At 59.5% G+C, this 14,320-nt stretch overlaps 1 protein-coding gene across 1 annotated transcript in view; it reads left to right on the top strand.

Moving 5' to 3' along the window:
* The window catches only part of TMEM255B (transmembrane protein 255B), a gene marked incomplete at both ends in the record, with an annotated part of 57,093 nt that overhangs the window by 33,859 nt on the left and 8,914 nt on the right, over nt 1-14,320 (top strand). The window contains 4 exons of the mRNA XM_081308742.1: nt 926-1,006; nt 1,778-1,863; nt 3,576-3,735; nt 4,295-4,438. Of these exons, the coding sequence (XP_081164868.1) occupies nt 926-1,006; nt 1,778-1,863; nt 3,576-3,735; nt 4,295-4,438 (471 nt within the window). The remainder of the gene's footprint in view (nt 1-925; nt 1,007-1,777; nt 1,864-3,575; nt 3,736-4,294; nt 4,439-14,320) is intronic.

Here is a 14,320-nt window from a genome sequence, read left to right as displayed (position 1 = left end):
TCTCGGCCTCCTTGGGTCTGAGGCTGTTGTGCTCCATGAATGTTGGAGACAGAGGGATGAGACCAGCGAGTGCCTGTGGAGGGGGTGGATCGGGACCCATGGAAAGACGGATGGAAAGAGAGATGTTTGTATGTATGGAGGAATGACAGATGTTAGTATGTATGTATGATGGACAGATGGACAGATGGAAGGATGATGGATGGTGGATGGGTGGGTGATGGTGCACAGGTGGGTGGATGGACAGATGGAAGGAGGGATGGATGATGGATGGATGGGTGGGTGGGTGGGTGATGATGCGTGGGTGGGTGGATGGGCAGATGGAAGGAGGGATGGATGATGGATGGATGGATGTGTAGGTGATGGTGCACAGGTGGGTGGATGGGCAGATGGAAGGATGATGGATGGATGATGGATGGATGGGTGGGTGGGTGGATGATGATGCGTGGGTGGGTGGATGGGCAGATGGAAGGAGGGATGGATGATGGATGATGGATGGATGGATGTGTAGGTGATGGTGCACAGGTGGGTGGATGTACAGAGGCATAGGTGAGTGAATGACTGCATGAATAGGTGGACAGCTGGGTGGGTGCTTAGTGGGCTGGTGGGATGTCTGAGTGAAATCCCTCTTGCTACCTCCCAAAGTAGAAAAAAAACAGTTTTGCTCTTAGGAACAGAGGAGGAGTCAGTGTCTGTGGTATGGTGAAGCGCTGTCTCACCCTTCTCCCTGGCTGACCCGTGGAGAAGACCTGACAGTCCAGCTGAGCGGCCCAGGGGTGCTCCTGCGCTGGGGCTTCTGCTGCCCTCCCTCTCACAGGATGCAGCTGTCTTCTCTGGCAGGCTCCGCCGGGGCCGATCTCTGTCCTCTGGGCCCTCAGCAGGCAGGTCTGAACCACCTTGACTGTCCTGATCAGGATTTCCTCTCTAGGAACCACGGCCCCTCAGTACAGGAAGATGCCAGTTCTACTCTGGCGGGGCAGGATACCTGTATGACGTCTACCAGACAGAGGTGAGCTCTGCCTGGCAGCTCGGCTTCCCTGGTGGAGCTCTGTCTGGTCACAGGGTGACAGTTTTGATGGAGGAGGTCTCCCTGTATCCCTTCCCACTGTGAGGCGGGAGATGTTTGTGCTCCAGGATCGTTTCTGGGCCAGCTGTGGCATTTCAACGTCCTGTATGCTCTTTGGAACCACAGCCATGACACTCGGAGCTGAGGTTCCTTTGTGCTGCCCCGTGTGGCCTTTCTAGTTGGCATCTGTGCTGACTCAGTGCTGCTGCCAGGCCCTGGGTGATGTGGCCCGCTGTCCTTCCTGGGCTGAGGACAGCTGCAGCGTGGTCTCATACCAGCTGAGGGATGCCAGGAAGGACAAGGGTGCTTGGTGGCCTCAGGTTGGAGGCCACCACAGGTGCACACGTGGCTTACAGCAAGTCCACATGGCTGTCCATACTGGGGCCACCGCTGTCTTGCACTCAGTTCCATGTGGCTTTGTCTGGCCATCCTATGCCAGTGCTGTGGAGATTCCTCAGTTTAAACCAACATGGCCTCTCAAACTGAGTGTCAGCGTCCGAGGAGGGGCAGAGAGTGGCCACCACCACTCCAGATCCAGAGAGGTTGTCCAGTGCTTAGGGCATCTTGGAGAGAGGCGTCTGTGTTTCACACCAGCAAGGATCTCCCTGCTGTGCCTGGATGGGGGGAGCCCTGAGAGGATCAGGAGGGTCTTGGCATGCATGGAAGGACACGGAGCCAGGGCCTCGATGGACCTGATAGTCCCTCTGTTCCCAGGTCACCTGCTACTCTTTCAATGGCAAGTGCCAACTGAAGGTGAGGAGCCACACCTGCTACTGCTGCGACCTCTACACCTGCGAGAGGTGAGGGTGCCGGGGTGGCCCCACACACGCCCACACACGCTGGCACTCGGCATCCGCAGAGCCAGGCCCATGTGGTGGCGCCTGCCGGGGGTGTGTCCTCCCCTCCTGACAGGCTTGTCCCTTCCCTGCACCTGATGCCTAGTTAATGTGGGCAAAGGCACTGAGGTTCCTCAGCCAGGAGCTGAGGCTCAGGGCCTGCCTGGGGAGGCCCTGCTGTCCTCTGCTTGTCACCTGCTGCCACCAGGGTAGCCACCAGCATGTCCTGGCACTGTCCCTCCTCAGGGCTAGAGCCCCTGGTGCCGGAGTCAGGGCCAGTGAGTTGGGACACTGGGTGTGTCCTCTGCACTGACCGGAGTGCCCCAGGTGGAAGCCTCCCTGGTCAGGCAGATGGCCAGGTGCAGATGGACCTGGGACAGCCGAGGGGCCCGCAGGGCTTGAGAAGGGTGCTGCCCCTGGGGGGAGGGCGCTGGTGTCTCCAGCAGGTGGCTGCGTGCTGCTGTGCCAGGGCTGCTGTGCCAGCGTGGGCTGCCTCTGTGGCCTGTCGGTGCCGCTCGGGGACCTCTCCCTCCCGCTGCGTTTCCCCTCTGGGCCTGGAGGGAGGCTCCAACAGGTCTGTTTGAAGCCTGGCTGTGCTCCTGCCACTGTCTCTGCAGGAGGCCCTGCGGGCCCCTCGGACCATGGAAGCCTGGCCTGGGGTGGCTGCAGCTGGGCAGCACGGGGGCTCCTGGGGTGCAGGCTGCTTGTCACCTGGGAAAGAAATGCCCACACTTCAAAAGGTGCCCTGTCACCGCCCCTGGGCTGGGGGGGCTTTATTGGTGGGGCAGGGCAGTGCCCTCAGTTGCTGCCAATTCCAGGTGGAGCCAGAGCCAGGACAGGTCTTGCCGAGGGGCAGCTGCAGACCCACCCCACGGTGGCTCCCAGCTTGGGAATGCGTGGTGGCCAGGCGCCCTTTTTTGTGCTGCCCATGAGCTTGTGGAAGCACCCCCCCCCCCAACCCGGTGCTATGCAGCGAGGCCACTGCTGCCTCTCAAGACACGGGCCTGGGGCTCGGGGGCTCAACCTGGGAGCAGCCTCTCTGGGGAACCTGAGGGGACACCCTACAGGAAGGCCAATGTGGAAATACGGGGTGCAGCTTTCCTGGGCTTCTGCCCCCTGGAGGCAGGGTGCCCACCCCGCAGCAGCTGACCCCAGGTGCATCAGCAGAGGTGCCCCCACCACACACCAGCCCTAGCCCTGTACCTGGGCTTCGCCTGCCAGGCCCGCGAGGCAGAGAAGGTGGACACCAGCCCCTGCTGGCTGCCTGTCCTGCTCAGCCCAGTGTCACTCGTGGACACCGTGACCTGCCTCACCAGCTCTCAGTGCAGCCCAGGTCCAGGGCAGGGGCACAGGTGTGGCGAGGCTTGGCTCCACGGCTGCAGGATTCATTGAGCCTACTCACTGGGTCCTTCCCAGAACTGACCAGGCCTATAGGGCCAGTGTGGACCAACGCTGGCTTCTCTGACTCAGAGGTCTGCACAGGAGTTGGTGTGGCTCTGGTGCTAACTTCCTCCCCAGATCTCAGTGCCCAGATGTGAAGTCACCTGGCCACAGTTCAGCCCTCAAGGTGGTCACTGGGCACAGGTCACCGGGACCTCGCCCTGACCCCTTGGGGTAGTCGCCTGGCCATGTTCCAGCCCACGGGGTGGTGATGCTGTTTCTCCTGTCCTCTGCAGCACAGAGCCCTCGCCCACCTACTACGAGTTTGTGGGAGTGCGTAGTTGCCAGGACGTGGTCCACCTCTACCGGCTGCTCTGGGTCTCGATGGTGCTCAACGTCTTGGGCCTGTGTGTGGGCATCATCACAGCCGCAGTCCTGGGGGCCTTCAAGGACATGGTGAGTGGCACTGTGTGTTTCCAGCCCACGGTCAGGGCCTGGTTCCTTCTGTGCTCCCTAACAGGAGCACGCTGGGCCATCTGGGCAGTGGCCGGCACCCATAACCATGGTGTGTGGGGACAGCTGGTGCTCACTGCCAGCTCGCCACGGAAATGTCCGCCTCAGCCCCTTATAGAGCCCCTAAGTCCACCTTTGCCTCAGAAATAGCCACACCCAGTCCCCACTTAAGAGATGAAGCTTAGGTCACCCGGGTCACCCAGGTCTCCTGGGGTGTTGACGGCAGCCTCCCAGGTGGCAGGTCTGGGCTGGTTTAAATAAGCTGCAGGCCAGAGGCCCTAGGGTGGCCACCGGCTCTTTCCAGTGTGGGGACCCGCTGCTCAGCCCCGTGCCTCCAGGGCTTCTATTCCCAGAAAGCTCTGTGGAGCCAGGGGAGGCCCAGCCTTCCCTGCAGGCTCCCACCTGCCCCGGGTGGGAGTTCCCCTCCAAGGAGATCTGTCGAGGATGCGCAGACTCTCCTTCAATGCCCGGGGTGCAACGCTGACCTCCCCTTCTCCCACAGGCCCCTCTCCCCCAGATGGCCTACAGTCCACCTCCTCCACCTCAGGTCCTCTACAACCCTGGCCAGCAGATCTTGGCCTACACAGGCTTCTGTCCATCGCCCCCCACGGTGCCAACCTGCTCGTCCTACCCACTGCCCCTTCAGGTAGGTGCGTGCCACCTGCATAGCCAGGTGTGTCCTGTGCACAGTGGTCACTGGTGCTGGCTGCTGCCCAGATGGTGCAGGGCCTGCAGGTGGTGGTGAGCCCGCTGGGGGCCACACAGGCCGACGTGGTGTCTGGGGCCTTGTTGCTGTCCGTGGCCCTGGCTGTGGTGTGGTTCTGCCAGCTCCTGCTGTTCTCTTCCTGGCTGTGAGCCGTCCCACCAGGCCAGAGCTGCTGAGACACAGCCGTCGCCCCAGTGGCTGGACGCCCACCAGCACAGCACAGCGAGGTCATCAGGCAGAGCACAGGTTTTCCAGAGCCCACCACCTTTCCTACAGGATGGCAACTTCACAGGGTCTGTCCGAGCAGTGCTGTGGGTCCGGGGCCTCCGTGAAGGAGGCGCCATACTCTCCTGTAGGCAGGGACTTTGCCTCCCTCAGGTCCATCTTGCCTTTGGCTGCTGCACGTGTGGGGCTGTGGTGGCCATGATGAAGCAGGCCCTGGTGGTCCAGCGGGACCCTGACTCAGTGCCTCGGCACTGGGCCTCTGGGGGGTCATCATCTGGCAGGCTTCTGGGCACTGCCAGGTGTTGGACAGGCCCTGGTCTCGGCCCTGGTGAGCAGGGACTCCTGGTTGTGACCCTCGAAGCCCTTTCACATGCTGCAGCATCACTGGGGCAGGCGGGAGCCCTGCTCCACCAGAGCCAGCTTCCTGTTCTGTGGAGGCTCCTGACAGCCTGCTGACTGGGCTTCTGGTGGTCAGTGGCAGCCGTACCTGCAGCCTGCGGGTGGGTGTCCTGTGGAAGCAGGCATCCCAGGGCACTGTGGGCAGCGGAGCTAAAGTCAGGTCTTCAGATGCTCCTTGAGGAGGGCTGCACCCCAATAGCAGATTGGTAGAAGGTGAAACCCGAGAAGAGAGTGACCACGGGGGACATGTGTGGATACCCTAGCCCTGGCAGTCTGGAGCGGAGAGTCTGTTGAGGCTCCAGGAACTGACTGCATGCAGTGGCCAGGTGGGAGCCGCACCTGAGAGCTGTGAGACCGTCTCAGCTCCAGGTCTGAAGGAGAGGTGGTGGCAGCATGTGGACCCCGAGCAGGTGTGGGACCGGAGCAGAGACCCCATCAGGTGTTCTGCAGGGACGCGGCCAGCTGTGGCTCAGGGATGTGAAGCCTCTGTGCTGGCCCCTCCTGCCCCTTCTCTCTGTGCCTGAGTCTCATCTGGAAATGAAGCCAGGGCCATGCCCTGGGGCCCTTGAACCCAAGAGGAGAGGCCAATGCAGGGTCCTCTGAGGCTGGGGAGCTGGTCCAGGCTTGTGAGTGACCGCTGGAAGGATGTGCCAGAGGAGCCCCTGGTTGGCTCCAGGGCTGGCCCCCAGAGGCCAGGTGCTGCTGCCCTGGGGAACCGCAGGCCACCTCAGGGCCAGGCCTGGTGCAGAGGGAGTCTGCCGTGGCTGGGATGGAAGGTGCCGCTGCAGGTTCAGAAGTGGCGAGACGCTGGCCAAGGACCCTGCCGTGTGGTCGCCCACAGTGGTGGGCCCGTTTGAGCTCTGGCCTCCGTCTTCCCCATGAGCTTCTCCACACCCGCCTTGGGGACGACAGAAATCACAGAAAGCGCCTGTCCGCTAGCTCCAGCCCTGAGCAGGGGCTCCACCTGCCCTCATTGCCTCATCTGGGGTTTTGCTGGACACAGGACCACAGGACAAAGCCACATCCTGCCCTGGCAGGTGCTCCCATGGACATAGGGGCACCAGGAACACGTGATGCAGCTCAGCCTGCCTGGCCAGTGCCCTCCCTCCTGACACCTGCTGCCCACAAGGAGTGACCAGGGATGAACTCTTCCCCAGCCCAGGGCTCCTATCTGGGCCTGGGCCTCGGGCTACCAGACCTTGGTGCCTTCTGTTGGTCAAGTCTGTCTGGGGGAGCACAGCAGGCCCTCCCCAGCCTGGATTCCCACCTGGGCTGCGACCCTGCTCTGGAGAGTCAGTGATCCAGGCAGGAACTCACCCCTTTATCCCAGGGCAGACCTGGGCGTCCTGGAAAAGGTACTGCTGAGCATCTACCACCAGCAGGTGTGGCTTCCGGGGCACGGGGAGATAACCAGGCCTGGGAGGAGATCTCCTCGGAACAGTGAGTAGATGCTCGGTTTCCGCCAAGAAGGCAAAGGAAGTGTTCAGTGCTCAGCTGGAGTCCTTGAGCCAAGCCCCCAGCACAACACTCAGGGAGGAGTGGCCTCTGGAGAGGGTGTGAGCCCTGAGCAAAAATAAACATTAAGGCTCCTCTTCCACACACCAGTGGATTCCTGAATGAGTGCAGGAGGGACTGGGAGAGGCAGAGCTTCACTGGAGTGATGGAAGTGAGGGGTCGGTCCACCCTGTGTTGGGCCAGTACCCTGCGAGGCCCCTTATATGGGAACTTCCTCTGTGGTTCCTGAAGCTTCCCCTGTGGTTCCTGGGGCTTCCCCTGTGGTTCCTGGGGCTTCCCCTGTGGTTCCTGGGGCTTCCTCTGTGGTTCCTGGGGCTTCCTCTGTGGTTCCTGGGCCTTCCCCTGTGGTTCCTGGGGCTTCCCCTGTGGTTCCTGGGGCTTCCCCTGTGGTTCCTGGGGCTTCCCCTGTGGTTCCTGGGGCTTCCCCTGTGGTTCCTGGGGCTTCCTCTGTGGTTCCTGAAGCTTCCTCTGTGGTTCCTGGGGCTTCCTCTTTGGTTCCTGATGCTTCCTCTGTGGTTCCTGGGGATTCCTCTGTGGTTCCTGAGAACTTCCTCTGTGGTTCCTGATGCTTCCTCTGTGGTTCCTGATGCTTCCTCTGTGGTTCCTGAGGACTTCCTCTGTGGTTCCTGGGGCTTCCTCTGTGGTTCCTGGGGCTTCCTCTGTGGTTCCTGGGCCTTCCTCTGTGGTTCCTGTGGCTTCCTCTGTGGTTCCTGATGCTTCCTCTGTGGTTCCTGAGGACTTCCTCTGTGGTTCCTGATGCTTCCTCTGTGGTTCCTGGGGCTTCCTCTGTGGTTCCTGGGGATTCCTCTGTGGTTCTTGATGCTTCCTCTGTGGTTCCTGATGGTTTCCTCTGTGGTTCCTGGGGCTTCCTCTGTGGTTCCTGCGGCTTCCTCTGTGGTTCCTGGGGCTTCCTCTGTGGTTCCTGATGCTTCCTCTGTGGTTCCTGTGGCTTCCTCTTTGGTTCCTGATGCTTCCTCTGTGGTTCCTGGGGCTTCCTCTGTGGTTCTTGATGCTTCCTCTGTGGTTCCTGATGCTTCCTCTGTGGTTCCTGTGGCTTCCTCTTTGGTTCCTGATGCTTCCTCTGTGGTTCCTGGGGCTTCCTCTGTGGTTCTTGATGCTTCCTCTGTGGTTCCTGATGCTTCCTCTGTGGTTCCTGGGGCTTCCTCTGTGGTTCCTGGGGCTTCCTCTGTGGTTCCTGGGGCTTCCTCTGTGGTTCCTGATGCTTCCTCTGTGGTTCCTGGGGCTTCCTCTGTGGTTCCTGTGGCTTCCCCTGTGTTTCCTGGGGTTTCCTCTGTGGTTCCTGAAGCTTCCTCTGTGGTTCCTGGGGCTTCCTCTGTGGTTCCTGTGGCTTCCTCTGTGGTACCTGGGGCTTCCTCTGTGGTTCCTGATGCTTCCTCTGTGGTTCCTGTGGCTTCCTCTTTGGTTCCTGATGCTTCCTCTGTGGTTCCTGGGGCTTCCTCTGTGGTTCCTGAGAACTTCCTCTGTGGTTCCTGAGGACTTCCTCTGTGGTTCCTGATGCTTCCTTTGTGGTTCCTGAGGACTTCCTCTGTGGTTCCTGATGGTTCCTCTGTGGTTCCTGGGACTTCCTCTGTGGTTCTTGATGCTTCCTCTGTGGTTCCTGATGGTTTCCTCTGTGGTTCCTGGGGCTTCCTCTGTGGTTCCTGGGGTTTCCTCTGTGGTTCCTGGGGCTTCCTGTGTGGTTCCTGATGCTTCCTCTGTGGTTCCTGAGGACTTCCTCTGTGGTTCCTGATGCTTCCTCTGTGGTTCCTGGGGCTTCCTCTGTGGTTCCTGAGGACTTCCTCTGTGGTTCCTGGGGCTTCCTCTGTGGTTCCTGGGGTTTCCTCTGTGGTTCCTGGGGCTTCCTCTGTGGTTCCTGGGGCTTCCTCTGTGGTTCCTGATGCTTCCTCTGTGGTTCCTGGGGCTTCCTCTGTGGTTCCTGGGGCTTCCTCTGTGGTTCCTGATGCTTCCTCTGTGGTTCCTGAGGACTTCCTCTGTGGTTCCTGATGTTTTCCTCTGTGGTTCCTGGGGCTTCCTCTGTGGTTCCTGGGGCTTCCTCTGTGGTTCCTGGGGCTTCCTCTGTGGTTCCTGAGGACTTCCTCTGTGGTTCCTGGGGCTTCCTCTGTGGTTCCTGGGGCTTCCTCTGTGGTTCCTGATGCTTCCTCAGTGGTTCCTGGGGCTTCCTCTGTGGTTCCTGGGGCTTCCTCTGTGGTTCCTGATGCTTCCTCTGTGGTTCCTGAGGACTTCCTCTGTGGTTCCTGATGTTTTCCTCTGTGGTTCCTGGGGCTTCCTCTGTGGTTCCTGGGGCTTCCTCTGTGGTTCCTGATGCTTCCTCTGTGGTTCCTGGGGTTTCCTCTGTGGTTCCTGGGGCTTCCTCTGTGGTTCCTGGGGCTTCCTCTGTGGTTCCTGGGGCTTCCTCTGTGGTTCCTGATGCTTCCTCTGTGGTTCCTGGGGTTTCCTCTGTGGTTCCTGGGGCTTCCTCTGTGGTTCCTGGGGCTTCCTCTGTGGTTCCTGATGCTTCCTCTGTGGTTCCTGGGGTTTCCTCTGTGGTTCCTGGGGCTTCCTCTGTGGTTCCTGAGGACTTCCTCTGTGGTTCCTGAGGACTTCCTCTGTGGTTCCTGGGGCTTCCCCTGTGGTTCCTGGGGCTTCCCCTGTGGTTCCTGGGGCTTCCTCTGTGGTTCCTGGGGCTTCCTCTGTGGTTCCTGAGGACTTCCTCTGTGGTTCCTGAGGACTTCCTCTGTGGTTCCTGGGGCTTCCCCTGTGGTTCCTGGGGCTTCCTCTGTGGTTCCTGGGGCTTCCTCTGTGGTTCCTGGGGTTTCCTCTGTGGTTCCTGGGGCTTCCTCTGTGGTTCCTGAGGACTTCCTCTGTGGTTCCTGAGGACTTCCTCTGTGGTTCCTGAGGACTTCCTCTGTGGTTCCTGAGGACTTCCTCTGTGGTTCCTGAGGACTTCCTCTGTGGTTCCTGGGGCTTCCTCTGTGGTTCCTGGGGCTTCCCCTGTCGTTCCTGGGGCTTCCTCTGTGGTTCCTGGGGCTTCCTCTGTGGTTCCTGATGCTTCCTCTGTGGTTCCTGAGGACTTACTCTGTGGTTCCTGATGTTTTCCTCTGTGGTTCCTGGGGCTTCCTCTGTGGTTCCTGGGGCTTCCTCTGTGGTTCCTGATGCTTCCTCTGTGGTTCCTGGGGCTTCCTCTGTGGTTCCTGATGCTTCCTCTGTGGTTCCTGGGACTTCCTCTGTGGTTCCTGATGGTTTATTCTGTGGTTCCTGGGGCTTCCTCTGTGGTTCCTGGGGCTTCCTCTGTGATTCCTGAGGACTTCCTCTGTGGTTCCTGGGGCTTCCTCTGTGGTTCCTGATGCTTCCTCTGTGGTTCCTGGGACTTCCTCTGTGATTCCTGAGGACTTCCTCTGTGGTTCCTGAGGACTTCCTCTGTGATTCCTGAGGACTTCCTCTGTGGTTCCTGGGGCTTCCTCTGTGGTTCCTGGGGCTTCCTCTGTGGTTCCTGATGCTTCCTCTGTGGTTCATGATGTTTTCCTCTGTGGTTCCTGGGGCTTCCTCTGTGGTTCCTGATGCTTCCTCTGTGGTTCCTGATGTTTTCCTCTGTGGTTCCTGATGGTTTCCTCTGTGGTTCCTGGGGCTTCCTCTGTGGTTCCTGGGGCTTCCTCTGTGGTTCCTGGGGCTTCCTCTGTGGTTCCTGATGCTTCCTCTGTGGTTCCTGGGGCTTCCTCTGTGGTTCCTGGGGCTTCCCCTGTGGTTCATGATGTTTTCCTCTGTGGTTCCTGGGGTTTCCTCTGTGGTTCCTGGGGCTTCCTCTGAGATTCCTGAGGACTTCCCCTGTGGTTCCTGGGGTTTCCTCTGTGGTTCCTGGGGCTTCCTCTGTGGTTCCTGGGGCTTCCTCTGTGGTTCCTGGGGCTTCCCCTGTGGTTCCTGGGCTTCCTCTGTGGTTCCTGGGGCTTCCCCTGTGGTACCTGGGCCTTCCTCTGTGGTTCCTGGGGCTTCCCCTGTGGTTCCTGGGCCTTCCTCTGTGGTTCCTAGGGCTTTCTCTGTGGTTCCTGGGGCTTCCTCTGTGGTTCCTGGGGCTTCCTCTGTGGTTCCTGATGCTTCCTCTGTGGTTCCTGGGGTTTCCTCTGTGGTTCCTGGGGCTTCCTCTGTGGTTCCTGGGGCTTCCTCTGTGGTTCCTGATGCTTCCTCTGTGGTTCCTGGGGTTTCCTCTGTGTTTCCTGGGGCTTCTTCTGTGGTTCCTGAGGACTTCCTCTGTGGTTCCTGAGGACTTCCTCTGTGGTTCCTGGGGCTTCCCCTGTGGTTCCTGGGGCTTCCCCTGTGGTTCCTGGGGCTTCCTCTGTGGTTCCTGGGGCTTCCTCTGTGGTTCCTGAGGACTTCCTCTGTGGTTCCTGAGGACTTCCTCTGTGGTTCCTGGGGCTTCCCCTGTGGTTCCTGGGGCTTCCTCTGTGGTTCCTGGGGCTTCCTCTGTGGTTCCTGGGGTTTCCTCTGTGGTTCCTGGGGCTTCCTCTGTGGTTCCTGAGGACTTCCTCTGTGGTTCCTGAGGACTTCCTCTGTGGTTCCTGAGGACTTCCTCTGTGGTTCCTGAGGACTTCCTCTGTGGTTCCTGAGGACTTCCTCTGTGGTTCCTGGGGCTTCCCCTGTCGTTCCTGGGGCTTTCTCTGTGGTTCCTGGGGCTTCCTCTGTGGTTCCTGATGCTTCCTCTGTGGTTCCTGAGGACTTCCTCTGTGGTTCCTGATGTTTTCCTCTGTGGTTCCTGGGGCTTCCTCTGTGGTTCCTGGGGCTTCCTCTGTGGTTCCTGATGCTTCCTCTGTGGTTCCTGGGGCTTCCTCTGTGGTTCCTGATGCTTCCTCTGTGGTTCCTGATGCTTCCTCTGTGGTTCCTGATGGTTTCCTCTGTGGTTCCTGGGGCTTCCTCTGTGGTTCCTGGGGCTTCCTCTGTGATTCCTGAGGACTTCCTCTGTGGTTCCTGGGGCTTCCTCTGTGGTTCCTGATGCTTCCTCTGTGGTTCCTGGGACTTCCTCTGTGATTCCTGAGGACTTCCTCTGTGGTTCCTGAGGACTTCCTCTGTGATTCCTGAGGACTTCCTCTGTGGTTCCTGGGGCTTCCTCTGTGGTTCCTGGGGCTTCCTCTGTGGTTCCTGATGCTTCCTCTGTGGTTCATGATGTTTTCCTCTGTGGTTCCTGGGGTTTCCTCTGTGGTTCCTGGGGCTTCCTCTGAGATTCCTGAGGACTTCCTCTGTGGTTCCTGGGGCTTCCTCTGTGGTTCCTGGGGCTTCCTCTGTGGTTCCTGGGGCTTCCTCTGTGGTTCCTGATGCTTCCTCTGTGGTTCCTGGGGCTTCCTCTGTGGTTCCTGGGGCTTCCTCTGTGGTTCCTGATGCTTCCTCTGTGGTTCATGATGTTTTCCTCTGTGGTTCCTGGGGTTTCCTCTGTGGTTCCTGGGGCTTCCTCTGAGATTCCTGAGGACTTCCCCTGTGGTTCCTGGGGTTTCCTCTGTGGTTCCTGGGGCTTCCTCTGTGGTTCCTGGGGTTTCCTCTGTGGTTCCTGGGGCTTCCTCTGTGGTTCCTGGGGCTTCCCCTGTGGTTCCTGATGTTTTCCTGTGTGGTTCCTGAGGACTTCCTCTGTGGTTCCTGATGTTTTCCTCTGTGGTTCCTGGGGTTTCCTCTGTGGTTCCTGGGGCTTCCTCTGTGGTTCCTGGGATTTCCTCTGTGGTTCCTGGGGCTTCCTCTGAGGTTCCTGGGGCTTCCTCTGTGGTTCCTGATGTTTTCCTCTGTGGTTCCTGGGGCTTCCTCTGTGGTTCCTGGGGCTTCCTCTGTGGTTCCTGGGGCTTCCTCTGTGGTTCCTGAGAACTTCCTCTGTGGTTCCTGGGGCTTCCTCTGTGGTTCCTGAGAACTTCCTCTGAGGTTCCCGGGGCTTCCTCTGTGGTTCCTGATGTTTTCCTCTGTGGTTCCTGGGGCTTCCTCTGTGGTTCCTGGGGCTTCCTCTGTGGTTCCTGGGGCTTCCTCTGTTGTTCCTGAGAACTTCCTCTGAGGTTCCTGGGGCTTCCTCTGTGGTTCCTGATATTTTCCTCTGTGGTTCCTGGGGCTTCCTCTGTGGTTCCTGGGGCTTCCTCTGTGGTTCCTGATGTTTCCTCTGTGGTTCCTGAGGACTTCCTCTGTGGTTCCTGGGGCTTCCTCTGTGGTTCCTGGGGCTTCCCCTGTGGTTCCTGGGGCTTCCTCTGTGGTTCCTGGGGCTTCCTCTGTGGTTCCTGGGGCTTCCTCTGTGGTTCCTGGGGCTTCCTCTGTGGTTCCTGGGGCTTCCTCTGTGGTTCCTGGGGTTTCCTCTGTGGTTCCTGATGTTTTCCTCTGTGGTTCCTGGGGCTTCCTCTGTGGTTCCTGGGGCTTCCTCTGTGGTTCCTGGGGCTTCCTCTGTGGTTCCTGATGTTTTCCTCTGTGGTTCCTGATGCTTCCTCTGTGGTTCCTGATGCTTCCTCTGTGGTTCCTGGGGCTTCCTCTGTGGTTCCTGGGGCTTCCTCTGTGGTTCCTGATGTTTTCCTCTGTGGTTCCTGATGCTTCCTCTGTGGTTCCTGATGCTTCCTCTGTGGTTCCTGATGCTTCCTCTGTGGTTCCTGGGGCTTCCTCTCTGGTTCCTGGGGCTTCCTCTGTGGTTCCTGGGGACTTCCTCTGTGGTTCCTGGGGCTTCCCCTGTGGTTCCTGGGCCTTCCTCTGTGGTTCCTGGGGCTTCCCCTGTGGTTCCTGGGCCTTCCTCTGTGGTTCCTGGGGCTTCCCCTGTGGTTCCTGGGCCTTCCTCTGTGGTTCCTAGGGCTTTCTCTGTGGTTCCTGGGGCTTCCTCTGTGGTTCCCGATGCTTAGTCTGTGGTTCCTGGGGCTTCCCCTGTGGTTCCTGGGCCTTCCTCTGTGGTTCCTAGGGCTTTCTCTGTGGTTCCCGATGCTTCCTCTGTGGTTCCTGGGGCTTCCTCTGTGGTTCCTGAGGCTTCCTCTGTGGTTCCTGGGGTTTCCTCTGTGGTTCCTGGGGCTTCCTCTGTGGTTCCTGAGGCTTCCCCTGTGGTTCCTGGGGCTTCCTCTGTGGTTCCTGGGGCTTCCTCTGTGGTTCCTGGGGTTTCCTCTGTGGTTCCTGATGTTTTCCTCTGTGGTTCCTGGGGCTTCCTCTGTGGTTCCTGATGTTTTCCTCTGTGGTTCCTGATGCTTCCCCTGTGGTTCCTGGGCCTTCCTCTGTGGTTCCTAGGGCTTTCTCTGTGGTTCCTGGGGCTTCCTCTGTGGTTCCTGATGGTTTCCTCTGTGGTTCCTGGGGCTTCCTCTGTGGTTCCTGATGGTTTCCTCTGTGGTTCCTGGGGCTTCCTCTGTGGTTCCTGATGTTTTCCTCTGTGGTTCCTGATGCTTCCTCTGTGGTTCCTGATGCTTCCTCTGTGGTTCCTGGGGCTTCCTCTGTGGTTCCTGGGGCTTCCTCTGTGGTTCCTGATGTTTTCCTCTGTGGTTCCTGATGCTTCCTCTGTGGTTCCTGATGCTTCCTCTGTGGTTCCTGATGCTTCCTCTGTGGTTCCTGGGGCTTCCTCTCTGGTTCCTGGGGCTTCCTCTGTGGTTCCTGGGGACTTCCTCTGTGGTTCCTGGGGCTTCCCCTGTGGTTCCTGGGCCTTCCTCTGTGGTTCCTGGGGCTTCCCCTGTGGTTCCTGGGCCTTCCTCTGTGGTTCCTGGGGCTTCC

The sequence above is a fragment of the Spermophilus citellus genome (assembly GCF_964194105.1).
Source record: "Spermophilus citellus genome assembly, chromosome: 1".
Taxonomy (NCBI): domain Eukaryota; kingdom Metazoa; phylum Chordata; class Mammalia; order Rodentia; family Sciuridae; genus Spermophilus; species Spermophilus citellus.
The sequence above is the reverse complement of the archived record's forward strand: the minus strand, read 5'-3'. Positions and strand labels throughout refer to the sequence as shown.